The sequence below is a fragment of the Lissotriton vulgaris genome, chromosome 1_1, assembly GCF_964263255.1.
Source record: "Lissotriton vulgaris chromosome 1_1, aLisVul1.2, whole genome shotgun sequence".
NCBI classification, from domain to species: domain Eukaryota; kingdom Metazoa; phylum Chordata; class Amphibia; order Caudata; family Salamandridae; genus Lissotriton; species Lissotriton vulgaris.
This window is the reverse complement of record NC_141685.1, coordinates 2,009,404,184-2,009,422,602: the sequence shown is the minus strand read 5'-3', so window position 1 is coordinate 2,009,422,602 and position 18,419 is coordinate 2,009,404,184. Positions and strand designations below refer to the sequence as shown.

Sequence of the window (18,419 nt, the reverse complement as noted above, 5' to 3'; positions counted from 1 at the left end):
GGCAGCAAGGTGAGTGACCGCAAAGTGTTCGGTTTTTAGGAATTTCCTTAACTGAAAATAGTTGCACTGGGGACCGACCTGACTGTTTATCCCACGACCATAGAAGGAAGGTGGCTGAAACAATATTCCTAACACTTTTAAACAGTATTACTACAGGAACAAAAGGCTAAATATTATCAACATTAAAACAAGTGAATGGTTAATGTTTACACACATTTTGCAGTTTAAATTAACCAGTGATAAAATTAACACCGACTATATCAAGAGTAAAAATCCCCATATAACCATTACGTGAACTATAGAAACATGAAAGTAGAATGTCGGCACGCCCTGCTGTAACTGTGAATAATTTTTATGTAACAGTACTTCGACTTCTACTGGTTAAAATAAACTTCTGTTTTCAGGCCATCGTTTCCTTACTGTGCGTGTACCCAGCTTGTATTGCATGCTGGTCTTTTGGCGTGGTTAATTCATTGCCCTGGGTGGAGCACAGGTGAGATTGCCTAGTGGGACTGATTATTGTCAAACACAAAGAGCAAGGTGTGCCAAGGACAATGTGCGAACAACTGCGACCCGCGAGCAGATGAAACGCGGGCCTGGCCGAGCCCGGCTTTGAAGGCTCGGTGTGAAAGTGGCCACACCGGTTGAGTCGGTTCCTGCTGAGGAGGGGCCGGCGCACCCTCAGCTCTCACGGAACCAGGATGTGTGCTTTGCATACGGGCGCTCAGCGAAGGCCTTTAGTGCCACATAAGAGGGGAGCAGCGCGCGCCATCTCGCTGCGCATCCGTGGACATTGGACGGCGGTTAATCCAATGACATACAGGCAGGCGGCAGAGCTGGATCTCGTGGTGGCGCGCGCGTGCCGAGGACTGCGCACCCGCAACGAGAATGGGCCAGAACTCCTCTCAGGAGATCATCGTGGTGGAGGACAAGGCCGACGTCATCTGTGACGTGTTCAGTCAGGGAGTCGTCCACGCCTCCCAGAAGCTGAAGAAGTACCTGGCCTTCGAGGACCCCCAAAGCAAGCTGCGGCCCGGGCTGGACACCCTGACCGACATCTTCCTGGTCAACTTCATCAGTTTCTGCGTGGAGAAGGGGGTGGAGGAGCGCATCAGCACCTGCAAGATGACCAAGCAGCAGTCTCTGCTGCTGGGGGTCGACTGGCTCTGGACGCTCTTCGGGCCTGACAAGCTGGTCCGGCTCCAGATCGCAGTCCAGGTCTTCCAAATGAGTGAGGTCAACGGGTCATTCGTTAGCGGCCCCAGTGACCTGCTGAGCAGCAACAGAGAGATGCTCCTGGCGGATGAGCTCTACAGGAGCAAGGGCAGGTTCGAGAAGCTGGAGGAATTCTGCGCCCTCGTGGGCAAGGACTGCCTGGGGTTCTTCATCGTCTTTGGCTTGCCAGGGAAGCCGAAGGATATCCGGGGTATCCTGCTGGACAGCGTGAAGAAGGAGAACCGGAGGAGCAGGCTCCCCGGGGAGCACGCCCTGCAGCAGTTCATCCTCAGCACCGACACCTTCCTCCCCACCAGAGAGATGCTCGAGAAGTGCATGTCCAAGAGCAACGGGCTCAGGGACGAGGGCAAGGTGTACATCAACTTTCTGTGATTTCACGTAATGGATGATTCTTTTGTTTAGCCTGTTTCTAAGCAGTCTCGCTGCTGGCGGATGACAGGACCTATGTGCAGGCCAGGGAGGTGTCCAGAATCACACCTTTGTGTTGGTGGGAGAGAATAGATCGAAGGGAAGTTTCTTTTTCCCACATTTGCCACTTGCACAAGTTTCCCCTTCCTGATGACTGAAGCAAGCCGAGGAAGAATGTTCTGTAAGATGCAGAGAGTTCATTTCCCCCCCAAACATTATATTGGATGCACGGACTTGGTTGGACGGTGACGCCATCTTGTGCTGAAGGAGTTTTGCTATCATCATCATTATCAGACATTATCCTCATTATTATTATTGTTTTCTTTCAGTTGTGCCCATGTAAGTATGTAATGTGATGTCACTCTTTGTTCTCAAGCTTTCATTTGAGATGCCAGCTCGATGTGCCATAGCGACTGTTCAGTGTGATAAGCCCTCAGAATGTGGTCCTGATGGTCGTCTCCGTTGTCATGGTCAGAGGAAGCTGACGTGAATCTCACGTGTACTGTGTAATGCAGAAAACAAGTTACATATGTTAAATCCTTCTATTTCCCATCCAGGTCAGTAAAGGGGCATCGATGAGCAGGATTATTTATATTTTGCAGTTTGAGATGATAAAATCATGAAATTGATTAGATCGCTGATCGAATATGCATGTAATGTTCCCTATGTCTTCAGCAACCACAATACATAAATAAAACTGACAACTCCGATTAGTATATGATCAGTGGTGGTGGAAATCATTGTAGGTTCACTTCTTATGCCCATCAGCCATATTGTGCATCCTTTCTAGGTGTGGACACATTCAGAAGGCTCCTCACGCACTTGAGTATTCAGAAATTATGTGTGGGTTGATTTTCGTGGCTGGTTGCACCACAGCTTTAAATGTTGAACGCTTTAAGTGGCTTCAACCAAACATCAGGTGACAGTGGTGAAGTCTAGAGAAGAAGGTGACCTCAGGCCTCAAATTCCTCAAAATGTTAGTGTATACACTCTGTTCGATAAATGGATAAAACATTTTTACAATATTTCTATTGTACTACTGCAACAAATAGGCGTTCATGTGCTTTACATAAGAAATCGAGATGTACACGTGAAAGATGGGCGGAGAGGTTTCAGTGCAAAGAACATAAAAGTGGGAAAAGTAGGAGTAGGGCAGAGGGGTGCAGACAAACATATGGCTTCAAGTTCAGGTGGAGGCAGAAGACATGCTTTCAGCAGGGGTGGCTGGTGACATTTGAAAGTGGTGAGGCGTAAACTAATTTGCATATTGCATCACAGCGATCGAGCGCAGCGAGCGAGCCCGAACCACCTTGCATCCATCCATACATCATTCATGCATCCACCCACCCACCCTGCATCCATACATCATTCATTCATGCATCCACCCATCCATCATGCATCCACCCATCATGCATGCATGCATCCATACATCATTCATACATCCACCCATACATCCACCCACCCATCCTGCATCCATACATCCATACATCATTCATTCATGCACCCACCCATCCACCCATCCATCCATCCATCCATCCATCATGCATCCACCCATCATGCATGCATCCACCCATCCATCCACCCACCCTGAATCCATACATCATTCATGTAATGTAATGTAAAAATTATTTATAAAGCGTGGCATTCACAGGACGGTTTCTCGGCGCTGTTCACTTTATTCGGTGAGAGGCAGAAGGCGAGGAGAGAAGAGCTTATGTGTAATTGCTACGGAAGAGGTGGGTTTTTAGGAGAAACCTGAAGTGAAGATGAGAGGAAGAGAGTCTCAGTTCCAGCGGCAGGGAGTTCCAGAATGAGGGTGCCAAAAAGGAGAATCGGAGACCTCCGTGTTTTTTGCGCCTGAAACGGGGTGTCTGAAGGAGCGCAAGATGAGAGGCGCGGAGGTTCCTGGAGGGAGTATAAGGGTGCAGAAGAGAGGAAATAAAGGAGGGACCAGTGCCGGCCAAAGATTTATGAGTCAGGCAGCCCAGTTTGAACTTGCAGCGCTCCGAAACGGGAAGCCAGTGAAGGGCCTTGAGGAGAGGACGGACATGGTGATGTTTTGGTTGGTGGTAGATAAGGCGAGCTGCCTGATTCTGTATCAGCTGCAATCTGTTAATTTGGTATTGTGGGATGCCAGCGTACAGGGCATTGGCGTAGTCGATCCGAGAGATGACTAAAGCCAGCAGTGCCAAGGTGAGGGCTTCAGTGGTCAGAAAGTGGGCTATTTTCCGAATCTTCAGAAGCTGAAAAAAGCAGGAGGACACAGTAGCACTGACCTGGTGCTTCATTGAGAGGTCTTGGGAGATGTAAACCCCCAGGCTTTTCACTTTGTCAGCAGGGTGGGGGGGGGGCCGAGGGAAAGGGGCCAGAAGGTGGAGTTCCAGGGATTGGATGGCCCTCCGACAAGAACGAGCTCCGTCTTGTCGGGATTGAGTTTAAGATGGTGAGTGCTCATCCAATTACTGATATGGCAGAGGGTGGACTGGAAATCTTGAGCCGCTTCATCCGAGGAGTCGAGATTGAAGACGAGCTGAATGTCATCTGCATAATTAAATGCAGTGACATTCCTACCGCGGAGGGAGCGGATCAGGGGGGTGAGGTACAGGTTAAAAAGAAGGGGTGACAGGGATGAACCTTGCGGAACACCGCAGGTGACCCTCGTCCTGTTTGCCGTAAACTGGGAAAGACGGACCGATTGATGGCGGTCCGCCAGGAAGGAACGAACCCAGTTAAGGGCCGTCCCACTGATGCCTGCCTCTTTGACACGGTCGACTAAGATGGTGTGGTCGACCGTGTCGAAGGCCGCTGACAGATCTAAGAGCACCAAGGCTTGACTGATGTTGGAGTCAGCGCCTCTACGAAGTTCCTTCATAACAGAGAGGATAACCGCCTCTGTCGAATGGGCAGGTCTAAACCCGGCTTGCTGGGAGTCTAGAAAATTGGAGTCCTCAATAAAGGAGCTGAGGACGCTGGTCACATGTGTCTCAAGTACCTTGCTCGGGTAAGGCAGGAGGGAGATGGGACGGAAGTTGCCCAAAACCGTGGGGTCGGCGTTGGTTTTTTTAAATATAGGGACCACTTCAGCGTTCTTGAACTGACTGGGGACCTCGCCGAGCAGGAGAGAGTTGTTCAGGAGGGCCAGTGGAGGGCTAGGCAGGCCGAAAAAGCGGTCCGGAGAATTGCCGGAGGGCAGCAGTCTGTGGGGGAACCAGATGAGACTTTGTTGAGCAGGGAGAGGAAGTCTTCTTCGGGTATAGGAGGAAGCTGGGTCAGGGAGCGGGAGTTAAAAAAGGAAGCGGCCACTGGGAGGGACATCACTGGGGCCCCAGAGGAGATACTGTTTTTGATTTTACTGATTTTGTCTATGAAAAAACAATTAAGGGAGTCGCAAAGTGCCTGAGAAGGGAGGGGTTTGATAGTCACCCTATCCGGGTGTGAGAGCTCCTCCACAATAGCAAAGATGTCCTTAGATTTTTGCGCGGAGTTGAGAATTTTTGTGGAGAAGTAAGTAGTTTTGGCAACTGAGATTGCTTGTTTATATTCTCCGGATAATTTTAGGAAGTGGGATTTCTCTGAGGGGTCGTAGTTTCTGCGCCAGCGACGCTCGACTTGGCGAAGTCCCAGTTTTAGGGTTTTAAGGCTATCGGAAAACCAGCGATGTGCGTCGTGAGGGCGCTTAGTTCTGATTGACTTAAGGGGGGCGACCTTGTCGCTGGCGGACTCCAGCCATTCGACAAGTGCGACTTCCTGGGAATCTAGAGAACCTGGGCCGGGCGGAGCCGAAGATGTTAGAGAGGAAAGAAAAAGGTCAAGGCTTGCTTTATTCCAGTTGCGGGCCAGGAGGCTAGGGCCTCGGCTACGGGGGGGGGGGCGGTGGGGGGACCAGAAAAAGGAAAGAAATTAAGAAATGGTCCGACCAATGGCAAGGAAGGATCGTGAGTGATTTGATTTCAAGGTTGTGGTCCACACCTGATCTAGGGTGTGGCCTTTGGAATGAGTAGCTGTGTGGACGTGTTGACGGCCATTGAGGCCGCTTAGTAGATCGGTGAAAGCCAAGGAATGGGGGCTTTCATGTGGGTCCGACGGCCAGTAATTGAAGTCTCCTAAGACCAGGAGTTTGGAGTTATTGATTGTGAGCTGAGATAGTAGATCACCAAAGAGAGAGGGGAAATTGGGCATGGGTTGAGGGGGGCGGTATACCAGGACACAGGTAAGAGGGGACACCGAGGATTCAAGTCTAATAGCCAGGCAGTCAGCTTGGGGGATGGTGAGTAGAGAGAGGGAGATGAATCTGATGGAGAGTTTGATAATAGCGGCTACGCCACCTCCGGATTTGCCAGATGGTCGGTTGGCTTGGAGAATGTAATACCCCGGAGGAATTGCTGTCAGGATGTCAGAGGAGGAGTCCTCATTCAGCCAGGTCTCAGTTAGGAGTAGGATATCAGGACGATCTGAGTCCAGGAGGTGGCATATGTCATGTTGGTGGCTGACTAGAGACCGGGTGTTGAGGTATGCAATTGCTAGTTCCATGTTAACAGGTGCCTGAGCAGGCCGGGTTATAGAAGGTGGGAAGGAGGCAGTGTGCTCGGGGGTGGTGGAGGATGGAAGGGCCCTGAGCTCTGGAAAAACACTACGGGCGTTGAAGATCCCAAGTTGGAGTAGTTTTGAATGGCTGGGGGATTCCAGCGGCCAGAGAGAGTGTAATGCAACCAGGTCCCTAGGGGCATAGGATGTGATTTGGGCAGAGTGACGGGCCCCGGGCCCCCGCCGGCGCGTACGGGCGCAGACGGGCTTGCCTTAGGCGCGCCTTCGGCGCGCAATCGTCGCGCCCGCTGCGCTCGTCCGCTGCGCTTCCGGTGGTGACACATGTTATATACCAGTGATAAAGATGGTTGGAAGGGGGCGTGGCCTGCTCGAGTGGGCGTGGCCTAGTGCTCGCGGCAAATGGCGGCAACAACAATTCAAACACCTCGCCCGCTGCAGCGATAGCTCCGCTGTGCGGGGGGTGTCAGTGCCAAGTGGTGATGATAGCCCAAGGGTAAGTAGAGTGAGGAAGTTTTAAAATACACACAAATTAGCAAATTTTAAAATAAAGCGTAGAGCGCTGCTCCCGGCTGTGCCTCAGGAGAGCAAAGTGAATCCGAGGTCGGCGCTTGTAATCAGCGCTTAAGAAAGGTCCTGGTGGAGGGGGCGTGGCCTGCGCGAGTGGGCGTGGCCTAGTGCTCGCGGCGAATAGCTGCAACAAAAATTCAAACACCTCGCCCGCTGCAGCGATAGCTCCGCTGTTCGGGGGGTGTCAGTGCCAAGTGGTGATGATAGCCCAGGGGTAAGTAGAGTGAGGAAGTTTTAAAATACACACAAATGAGCAAATTTTAAAATAAAGCGTAGAGCGCTGCTCCCGGCTGTGCCTCAGGAGAGCAAAGTGAATCTGAGGTCGGCGCTTGTAATCAGCGCTTAAGAAAGGTCCTGGCGGAGGGGGCGTGGCCTGCGCAAGTGGGCGTGGCCTAGTGCTCGCGGCGAATGGCGGCAACAACAATTCAAACACCTCGCCCGCTGCAGCGATAACTCCGCTGTGCGGGGGGTGTCAGTGCCAAGTGGTGATGATAGCCCAGGGGTAAGTAGAGTGAGGAAGTTTTAAAATACACACAAATGAGCAAATTTTAAAATAAAGCGTAGAGCGCTGCTCCCGGCTGTGCCTCAGGAGAGCAAAGTGAAATTCATACATCCACCCATACATCCACCCACCCATCCTGCATCCATACATCATTCATTCATGCACCCACCCATCCACCCATCCATCCATCATGCATCCATACATCATTCATGCATCCACCCATCCATCCACCCAACCATCCTGCATCCATACATCATTCATGCACCCACCCATCCATCCACCCATCCATCCATCATGCATCCACCCATCATGCATGCATCCATCCATACATCATTCATGCATCCACCCATCCATCCACCCACCCATCCTGCATCCATACATCATTCATGCACCCACCCATCCATCCATCATGCATCCACCCATCATGCAAGCATCCATCCATACATCATTCATGCATCCATCATCCACCCATCATGCACCCACCCATCCACCCATCATGCATCCACCCATCATGCATGCATCCATCCATCCACCTATCCTGCATCCATACATCATTCATTCATTCATGCATCCACCCATCCACCCACCCATCCATCCTGCATCCATCGTTCATGCATCCATCCACCCATCATGCATGCATCCATCCATGCACCCATCCACCGAACAATCATTAATGCACCCACCCTGCATCCATCCATCATTCATGTATTTTTATGACCATATAAAAATAAATTATGGACTCTAACAAGCCTTTAGGATCGATGTTGAAGGATGTGCCAGTTTACATATTACATCACCCCTACCTTTTTATGCTGGAAACCTTCTACCGCCCATGTATTTGCCATCCTGTAAGCCCTAGGTATGTACTATACAAATTCACATACTAACATACACCAACATGCATGCAATAATAAATGCATATGCTATTCCGCCTCTACCGTTTGTTAACATTTTGACATTTTATAACCTTAGTTCAAAGAGTACATTATATTTGTGGTGACAGTTGTTAACTCATTTTCTGGAAAATGTTTATAAAATGAAATCTGTTGAAGGCTGTTGTTGCAACTATCAAAAAAGCCCTGAGAGTCATATGTACTCCATTTCCGTGAGAGACCACCAGCCATCAGAGGAGCAGGAATCTGATCGGCGACAGTGATGGTGGTGTCAACTAAGTTATGGTCAGACCAGACACAGGGGACACGTCTGGTGGAGACAAGGCCAGATTGCAGGTCCAAATCTGGTCCAGGATGTGGCCCTTATTGTGGGTGGGTTGGGTGACCTGTTGAGTAAGATTCAGACTATTGAGAGTCTCAAAGAACTCTGTGGTATTGTGGGCCGGCGTTGGTGTCGTTAAACCAATAGTTTAGGTCGCCGAAGAGGGCGAAGCTGGAGTGCAGCGTTAGTAGTTTAGACAACTGTTCACTCATGATGGTGGAGAAAGATGGCATAGGATAAGGAGGCTGGTATAGGAGGAGGAAGGTGAGGGTGCCGGTATTAGCCAGGAGTGTCAAGTAGGGTGCCGACAGATGTGGTTCATGGGTAAACAGGTCTGCTGGGACACAGTCCGGACCTGGGGCTTTCCCGTTCGGAATCAATTGTAGAACATGCGTCACCTCTGATTGGGTAAACAGGAGCGGTTCCTCAGGGGTGGGGATAGGAGGATGCACATCCATACTCAAGCATGTTTTAAATAGTTTTTTGAAAAAGGTTACCCACTGCTGGGGTTCAACGTTTGACGTTGGTTTCTGCTCCTTAAGTTTGCCACCCCATTTTAACAGATGCCAAAACGGAGACATGTTTCTACCCGTACATGCTGAGGATAGATCTTTCCAATGCTCTTCATCCCAATTTTTCTTTGCCTTGTCCACGGCTAATTTGTAAATCACCCTACATCTTCGGACACTACTGGGTGATTTAAATTTAATTGCAGTGAGAAGCTCTATATGGGCAGTCCTGCAACTGGCATCGTACCAAGAAGCATCCCTTTGTGGTTTTGGTTTTCCATTATTAACTATTATTTTAATAAATAATTTTTTGAGCTCCTGATATAAATCACTTTGGGCCCTAGGAATTCTATCAATAACCTGTTCTTGCGATCCACAGTTATTGAGGGACTCCATGGTGTGGGTGAGTAGAGACCTGATGGCTACCCTGGCTTCCTCGTTAGTTGCTAGCTTAGGCCAGCGTACCCTACGCTCGTCATTTGTTAGAGTGACTACTGCCTGAATCTTATCTACATCGTCATTAATTGACTGTCCCCTAAAGCAGTTGCCTAGGATATTCAGAACCAGGGGATTATGGTCACTTTCCAATCTAGTTGCAACCACCATATCTACTATCACAGACCATGACTCTACACCAACCAGTATATAATCTATACGGCTCGATGATCTCCCATTGTCAAAGGTCATCATCCCTTCCCTATCTGATTTTACTCTCCTGTTCACTGCTCTCAAGCCCAAGTTAAGGCAGAGACCCTTTAAAAATAAGGCTGCTTGGGACCACTTACTAATTGGGTTAAGTACCAGCTGAGGAACGCCCCACGTCGAATCCTCTGCTTCAGAGAGTTTACCATCATCTTCGTCCAGGGGTTCAAAACAAATGTTGAAATCCCCGGCCACTACCCTATGGCCTTGATACTGGACAGAGCTGAGGTAATGCTCCAGGAGCATGAGTGTAGGGGAGGTTTTACCACCTGGAACCCCTCTCACATATATATTAATCACCAGAAGTGAAAAGCCCTTTGAGGAGGTTATTTTTACGAACAATATATCGGGACTGTCATTAGTCATTTCTGCCACAGTAATATCCTCATGCTGTCTGACCCATGTCGTTAGTCCACCAACCGGTCTACCCTTATGACCCTTGATGGCTGGTTTGTAAAAATTAAGAAAGCCTTTACGAAACAGTGGTGCGACCGCCCAGGTCTCCCGGAAAGCCCATATTTCACCTTTTTCAATAAAATCCCCCCAGTCAGGTAAATACAATTTGGATTCAAGACCAGCTATGTTCCAGGAGGACAACACCACCTGCTGGCCAACCTAACCGGATTGGGCCCTACATTCGTGTTGTCATCCCCAGGAGAGGTCGTAGGTGTCTGCCCTCTAAAATGTACCTCTGGGGAAGTGGATAGGACCATACTAGGATGGGCGACAATTTGTGTAAATATAGACCTACGCAGCTTTTCACTTCCAGAAGTATCTGTGGTCAATAGAGGCTGCCGTCTATTGGAAAAATACTCTACCACAAGTCAGTCATTGTCCCCCAAGGAAGACAAGGGAGCAAATCTATTAACAGAGAATAGAGGTCGTAGCCCCTTAGTAAGAACATTAGGGGTAAACTGCCCACCCCCGGGGTGTCTATTCCTCTCTGGTTTGTAAAAATAACCCAATGGAAGGATTTTGATCTCATTTGCCAGGGATGGTGAGTATGCAGCCATATCTAGAATATACTTCACTAGAGATGGCGATCGAAAACTCAGCACAACACAATCTCTAGGTATATTCTTACGTGCATGTCCTACCCAGTAAACCCGCCTAACCATTTTGAATTCTTCGAATAGAACTTGACTCAGCCCATATCTTTTGCCTATGTAGTGTAGCGCCTTATTTTTGAGATTTGACCAGTGCTCAGTTGTCCCATCAGGTAGAGGAGGAATGTTCGCCAAGACAGTAGAATAGGGGGTGGCTTCAGGGGGTAGATGCAATCTGGTTAGCAAGTCAGTGCCTCCCTCATTAGCCCCGTAGGTCCGTAACCCACTATCACAAGTCTGGCGTTGAACCTGGCTGGTAGATTTAGCTAAAGTGGGCTTCTTTAGAGGGTATGCACTGGACCCAGCAGGGCACCCGGTGCTCCCCGTTACACTTCTTAAAGAGTCAGGATTCACAGCCATCCCATTAAGAACAGGGGCTGCAGTATTAATTATGGGAAGAGCAGACTGCAAAGGTAGTTGGGCCGACGGAGCAGATAAAGACAACATTGCTTCAATTCGATTGAGCCTCTCCACCACTAAATCAAGTTTATCCAAAACAGGTTTAAAGCGAGCAGTAAGCTGGCTGTCAAGGGCAGAGCTCATGGAATCCGTATTAGTGCGCAAATTTAGACCCGGTTTACTTTTATTTAAACTGACTAAGGGATTCCCACGTACCTGTGCCACTGTGGTACCAAGCACCTTAAGAGGAGTTGGAATTTTGCCGGGGCCTCGACCTTTCCTTCGCTTGGGCGGGGGTTCTTTTTCTTTCCCTTCCGTACATTTACTCCCCCTTGTTGCTACCCTTGACTGTATTTCGGGACTGCTAACTAACAGAGGAGTTATTATTACTAAACTCCCTGAGTGGTGTGAGCACAGGGAGTGTGGGTGTGAGATCTACAGGAGAGTTATTGATAAACTGCGGTGTATCAGATGGTAGCTGGCTGCGCAGGATATGGATGGAATTGGTTCTAGAGACAACCTACGCTCAACAGCAAGAATTTTCTCATTAATAGCCGTCTCAGCCCTGGTGAGATATTCATCCAGGGTGCCCACCCGCTTTTCACTAGCCTTTCTCTTGCCCATACTTGATACTCTGGGTAAGCTGGCTGTAAGAGGAACAACAAAAAGGGCACTGGAGCGACATCCTTTATAATGGTGAACCAGCAGCTGTTGGGGGTATGGCCAGGTCCGGTCTCTTCTGGGCTCTGACGGGCGCGGACCGGCCTGCCCTTGGCCCGGGCTTCGCCCGCGCGCGTCCCGTGCTGCGGGAGGGCTCACGTGTTTTTAAGCACCTCCCATCGCGGTTTATGCCGCGGTGAGCCTGCGCCCGGTGTTGCTGGTAATCGTAGTCCCGATCTCACAGGGGATAGCAGATGAAGCAGGCACTAGCGTTGCAGCCCCCTGGGCTGTTACTCCGGCATGCAGCGGCAAGTTCGTCACCCACAGCGGGCGAAGAGCACAGGTAAGACGCCCAAAAAGAACAAAATCCACAGGGCAAGTGTCAGTAGTGAAAGCCCCTCACGGCTCGATATTGCCTCCCGCGCTGCGGGAGGGCTCAGGTGTTTTTAAGCACCTCCCATCGCGGTTTATGCCGCGGTGAGCCTGCGGTTCGGTGTTGCTGGTAATTGTAGTCCCGATCTCACAGGGGATAGCAGATGAAGCAAGCACTAGCGTTGCTGCCCCCTGGGCTGTTATTCCGGCATGCAGCGGCAAGTTCGTCACCCACAGCGGGCGAAGAGCACAGGTAAGACGCCCAAAAAGAACAAAATCCACAGGGCAAGTGTCAGTAGTGAAAGCCCCTCACGGCTCGATATCGTTTCCTGCGCTGCGGGAGGGCTCAGGTGTTTTTAAGCACCTCCCGTCGCGGTTTATGCCGCCGTGAACCTGCGCCCGGTGTTGCTGGTAATTGTAGTCCCGATCTCACAGGGGATAGCAGATGAAGCAAGCACTAGCGTTGCTGCCCCCTGGGCTGTTACTCCGGCATGCAGCGGCAAGTTCGTCACCCACAGCGGGCGAAGAGCACAGGTAAGACGCCCAAAAAGAACAAAATCCACAGGGCAAGTGTCAGTAGTGAAAGCCCCTCACGGCTCGATATCGCGTCCCCTTCTCTTATTCAACCTGACCTCATGCAGAAAATATCTGTATTGTTTACAAACATCAAATGCCTTCTACGAAGCGTCAACTGTATTTTGTTTCCAGTTTTGCACAACGTTTTTATTTAACTACCTCTTGGTCTCTTTTAGGTCTGTATCTTATTATTCTTACCTTTCTTCTTTTGTTTTTGTTTAATTTTACGTTTTGTTTTACAGACGAGGGGCCAGATGTATAGCCAGTTTTTGCAGTCATAAATGGGTTTTAGGTCATTTTGTGACCACAAAAAACGTGTGGCCCTTGTACCAACCCTATTTTGCGACTTGCAAAATAGGGTTTACCGACTCGCTATGAGAAAGGGGCGTTCCCTTCCTAATAGTGACCCCTAAAAGCTATGTAAGTCACAAAATACTCACAGTTTATCACCATTCTCAAGGTTGGTAGAGCACTCGCAAACGGGAAGGGGTCCCCGGGGGACCCCTTACCCTTTGGGAAAGCATGCACAAATATTTTTTAAGGGCAGGCAGTTGTCCCAGGGACCACTGCCTGCCCTTAAAAAATGTAAATGAAAATTTACATCTTTATTTTTTATTGCATCCTTTTTCCTTTGGCTGCATTTCAAAAAGAAAAACTGCTTTATTTAAAAGCAGTCCCAGACGTTGAGGTCTGCTGACCCCAGCAGGCCACAGTCCCTGGGAGTGCCAGCCATTCCCGATGGTATCGCAAATTGCAACAGCCTCATTAATATGCATGAAGCATGCAATTTGCGACACCATTGGGAATCGCTAACAGTGTCTCAGACACTGTTGTACATTGATGTTTGCGACAATTGCGACTCGCAATTTAATTCAATTTGTTAATCGCAAACATCAATAGTGGTACATCTAGCCCGAGATTCTGTGACCATTTGCGCCACCCTGCTGTTGGACATTGCCTGCTTGTCACGCTAATTAATACATTGCCACTAATGTTCCTGTTCTTCTAATCTAGAAGCCGTATTCAGCACATTGCACTGGTGTCTGTCACTGGTAATGGAACAATTTTCATTGTCGGGGTGCTCCCATCAATGTTACATCAATGAATTCATAAGGAATGTAAAAAAATCCAAGCGTCACAGAAAGTGCAAAGGAGCTACTCCACTTCAGGGAGTGGTGAGCCACTCACATGTAGCCAGTGAAGTCCTACTTCCTTGTTTTTGTAAGATAGAACATTTATGAATGAGAAAAAACATATCTTAATGTTTTAACTCAGCTCTGTGTTTTTGGTCCCAGCATTTACAAAGTGGAGAAGTGTGGCTCACCGGTTAGAGGCTGCAGACCCAGAAGCAGAGGTCGGCTCAGGACCAGGGTTCAATTCCCAACGCGGCAGGGTACGGAACCAATGTCAGCGGGCTCGATAAATCTCGCCTCGGTGCCTCTCTAACTATGGGTCCCACGCTGCAACTCTGGGCAATAGCTTGCTTAATCACCACAACAGCCCCCTCGCTGCCGGGGATGCCTGGCTTCACCTTGGGGATGCCCAATAAGGACCATCTCACAGGGAAAACCAGGACGGGTTCCCCAGCAGCACACAGCGCCAAGAAACCCTGGGGTGAACGTGTGCTCTACAAATTCATACTAATATAACATAACAAACCAGTAAGTTAGTTTTAGCTTTTTTTGTGTTCTGTGTTGCAAAACACAAGATCAAAAATGTTGAGGTAAGGTAGGGTTAGGGAGAGGTGGAGGGAGAGACATGCATCCACCTAGAAAAAAGTAAGCCCGTTGCTATTCACAAACTGCCCTACTATATTTACAGCCCAAAAGGATCCAACACATTCATAAAAGTATTCCAGTTCATAGCTGGAGTAAGTCCAGGACGAAACATTGATAACCACTTGTACTTAAACATCCTCCCATAAAAAATATTGAAGGTAGGGACTTAAAATAAAACCATATAGGAACTAATGTTAAAATAAATTAAATTGTTTAAAACATTTTTATAAAATATATTTAAGGTTAAAAAAGTGTCTACAAATAATCTATACTTATTTTTAGATTTAAAAGTGAATATAAATTAATATTAATTGAAATAATTATTTTACATTTTATACCTCACGTTTAATCATTAAACATATGGGGGCAGATTTACAAGCTCCTTGCGCCACTTTTGAGTCACTTTTCCCATGTTGAAAATGACGCAAAAGTGGCGCAAGGGGCTTGTACATCTGCCCCATAATATATATTTTTACTTTAGGTGGGATTTTTTTTAATTGAAAGTTCAGGAAAATATTATTTTCAATTTAATATGGTCACAATAAATATATTTAAAATGAAGATTTTAATGCTGTAACTTTTTTTATATTAATATTATAAATTAATAATTAACATTAATATACACTTTTAAACTTTTCCAATGACAGGGAGGAAGACAAGCATAGAACAAGACCCTCTTGGCGGGCAACAAGTGTCACACACTGAGAGTTTCAGGGATAGAGAGGGCGCATCATAATTTCTTATGGAGCTAATGCTCTTCCTGGGCCTCACATAGATAGCGTAAAGATACTTTCTTGGTCCTTCCACACAGCTACCTCACAGGAGTCCACTTGGCTGTAATCTCCTCTTCTGGACACTGTTTCCTCCTCCAAGGCTAGACTCCTAGTACACACTTCCACAGTAGCTGTCTTCAAGCAGGGGGGCGTGGCCGAGAGCTGACTATGGCGGACGTGTAGCTGAGGAGCTCCGTCCTGAGCCCTGAATACACGCAGATTATCCTGTCATCCTGCACCTTTACCTCCCCCATCTTCACACCCGAAGTTCAGGGAGAGAGCGGCGTACCTTTGAAGCATACCACCCCTCTTGGGCGCCGCCGAGGCACTGCGGACCTGCGGCGATCCCGGGGGCCTGACCCCCTCGTGGCAAGCCGCGGACTCGATTAGTCTGGGAGCCGGGCTGCTGTACTGCATTGGCGGACTGCTGGCGTACCCCGGAGGGGAGCGAGACTACGGAGCCCGGAGGCGCTGCCCAGATCGGCGGCGGATGCGGTCCCCTCTGCCACCGCACTGTCTCCTTTCAACCTACGAGCCTGGGGGCCCGTTTCCGACCAGTCTGCCCGGATCGCGTCTCTCCGTCACCGCAGCCGCCCCGGCACCCGCCCGGACAGCGAGGAGACTACCGCGCCTGATTGACACCGGTGAGGAGTTGGGGCCTCGGTTTGACGCGCAAATGACACTGCTGCCCAAGTCACTGTTACCGTGGTGAACACGGGGATCACCCGCACCGGCCTCCCGCCGCCGCAGGGTCATAGCCACCATCTTGCTTCCACTCAGCACCCCAGGCCCTCCCAACGCCCAGCGCGGAACACTGAGTTGCACCGGGCGCATTACGGCAGTGAGACTGTCACAGCCCTGACACATTAGCACGACCCCCCCCTGCACAGTGAAGAGGGGGTGCCTGAACATTACTGCGGGGCCCAACTACCAGAGACGCCCGTGGGGGTTCCCGGGCTGCATAGCTCCTCCGGCTCGACTGTGGTGCCGCGACCTCCTTCCTGCTGTCCTCCACCAGATCCCCCATTGGTGGCCCATTGCCCCTACACATCACCCTGGGGTGGCCGGAACCGCGACTGGGAGGAGGACCACCCACTAAGCGCCACTACACTGTCGAGGATCCTGTGCTGTGGGCCTGGCACAGCTCTAGGGTGGGACCCTTTATTCTTCTCTCCGTGGTATCACTGGTGACTGCACGGACACCTCTATACATTGCCCTGAGTGCTATCAGGCAGCGCAAGCCGTGAGCGGGGAGTACGTCTACTGCTCCGCCACCCTGCATACCAGGTCAATGGGGAAGCACCGAGGCAGGACCCAGGAACTTAACGCACCGACGGACATGCAGTCCACCGGCTCGGAGGACCCTCTAGCCTCATCCGCTGCGGACATTATCCCCCCGACTGGGAAAGGCTCGCAGGATGCCAAGCTGGATCTCATACTGAATGAAATACGAGCCACACGGGAAGCACTAGAGTCACGCATTGACAACATGGCGACGGGCCTCTCCCTACTCCGAGCCGACCATAACAAACTTGCAGAAAGGGTGTCGGAGCAGAAACTTGCGCTGAATGACCTCATTCCCCAGCAGACGGAGCACTCGGCAAAGCTGGAAGGCATGGAGAAACAACTCAAGCAACTGTGGGACAAGGTGGATGATGCGGAAGGGAGGGCCCGCCGCAACAACGTCCGCATCCTAGGCATTCCGGAGCGCAGCGAGGGGAGGAATCCCACCCAATTCGTGGAGGACTGGATCAGGAAGATGGCGGGCCCGGAAGATCTCACGGCGCTATACAGCGTAGAGCGGGCACATAGAATGCCGTCAAGACCTCCGCAACCAGGGGCACCCCCACGCCCCTTGATCGCACGACTCCTTCACTACAAGGACCGCGACACTGTGCTGAGAATGGCCAGGGAGAAGGCGCCAATTCGCTACGAGGACAAGAACATCTCCATATATCCTGACTTCACGCCTACGGTACAGAGAGCTAGGTCCACCTTCTTGGGGGTGAAGCGCAGACTGCGGGAAAGAGACTTGAAATATGCCCTCCTGTTCCCCGCTCGCCTCAAGATTCTTTATGAGAACAAATCCCACTTCTTTGACTCACCTGAGGAGGCGGAGGAGTGGATGGAGGTTACGCTGACGCCGCCGACCTCACAAGACCCTCTTCCGGCATCTGGGAATGAGAAACACCAGAGTCCATCGGGCCGGAGTCACCAGGCTTCTAGTAAAGGGCGAGCCCCTTCACAAAAATCTTCCTCACGGGGACGGCCCACTGGGGACCGCTTGACCGGCAGATCATCGGTGGTACACCTCACTGAGGAAGCCCTCGCCGCCCACGATGCGGACACTAGCGGAGATCAGGCCAGCGCCTCCGGCACACACACTGAGGTATCGGGGTCGGCGGACAGCCTACAATTGTTCCCCAAGATCACGGCGCAGACGGCGGAGGACTACTAACACTGGCGGCTTGCACCCTGAACGAAGTCCGGGTGGTAATGTATGAACTGCGCATTTCCTCACATGATGGGGGGTAACTAGCAGGTTTGGTTTCACGGAGGGCTGCCGCACCACCGCAGGCCAGTACAAGTTAGGCGCGAGAGGCACACTCTCCCCCACCGTATGCACTTGGAACTGTTTACTTTCTGCCCATGTTGGGCACCCTGGTTTGGATCGCGGGCCCGTTGGCCCGAGGACCTTAATGTTGAGGGGCTAGCTGTTTACACGACACTCTTATCATATGACATGATGTGCTTGGCATGGTCGCCCACGGTCCCACCATGGTCGCATTACAGGTTTAGTCATGGGACCGCTTAATGTTTATGACATGTGCACCTGGAATGTGCGGGGCATGGGCTCGATCCACAAGAGACACAGGATACTGGCCCAACTAAATCGCAGAGGCATCATGATAGCCTGCCTGCAAGAGACACACTTGAACTGCGCTGAAGGCTTGAAGCTCAGAAAGAAGTGGAGGGGTCAACTTTTTGCCACATCCTACTCGGCGTTCTCTAGGGGGGCTGCAATTTGGTTCCGCAATTCTGTTCCTTTTAAGCCGATTGAACAGCGAATT

General features: G+C 50.2%; 1 protein-coding gene across 1 annotated transcript; it reads left to right on the top strand.

Moving 5' to 3' along the window:
* Nucleotides 1-600: 600 nt before the first annotated feature.
* REP15 (RAB15 effector protein) lies at nucleotides 601-2,360 on the top strand. Its single transcript, XM_086938657.1, has one exon. The coding sequence runs from the start codon at nucleotides 889-891 to the stop codon at nucleotides 1,606-1,608; it is 720 nt and encodes a 239-aa protein (XP_086794783.1). The 5' UTR covers nucleotides 601-888; the 3' UTR covers nucleotides 1,609-2,360.
* The last annotated feature ends 16,059 nt before the right edge of the window (nucleotides 2,361-18,419 follow it).

Excerpts from the sequence above, each read along its gene's own strand:
- REP15 (XM_086938657.1), top strand. The coding sequence starts at position 889 with ATGGGCCAGAACTCCTCTCAGGAGATCATCGTGGTGGAGGACAAGGCC.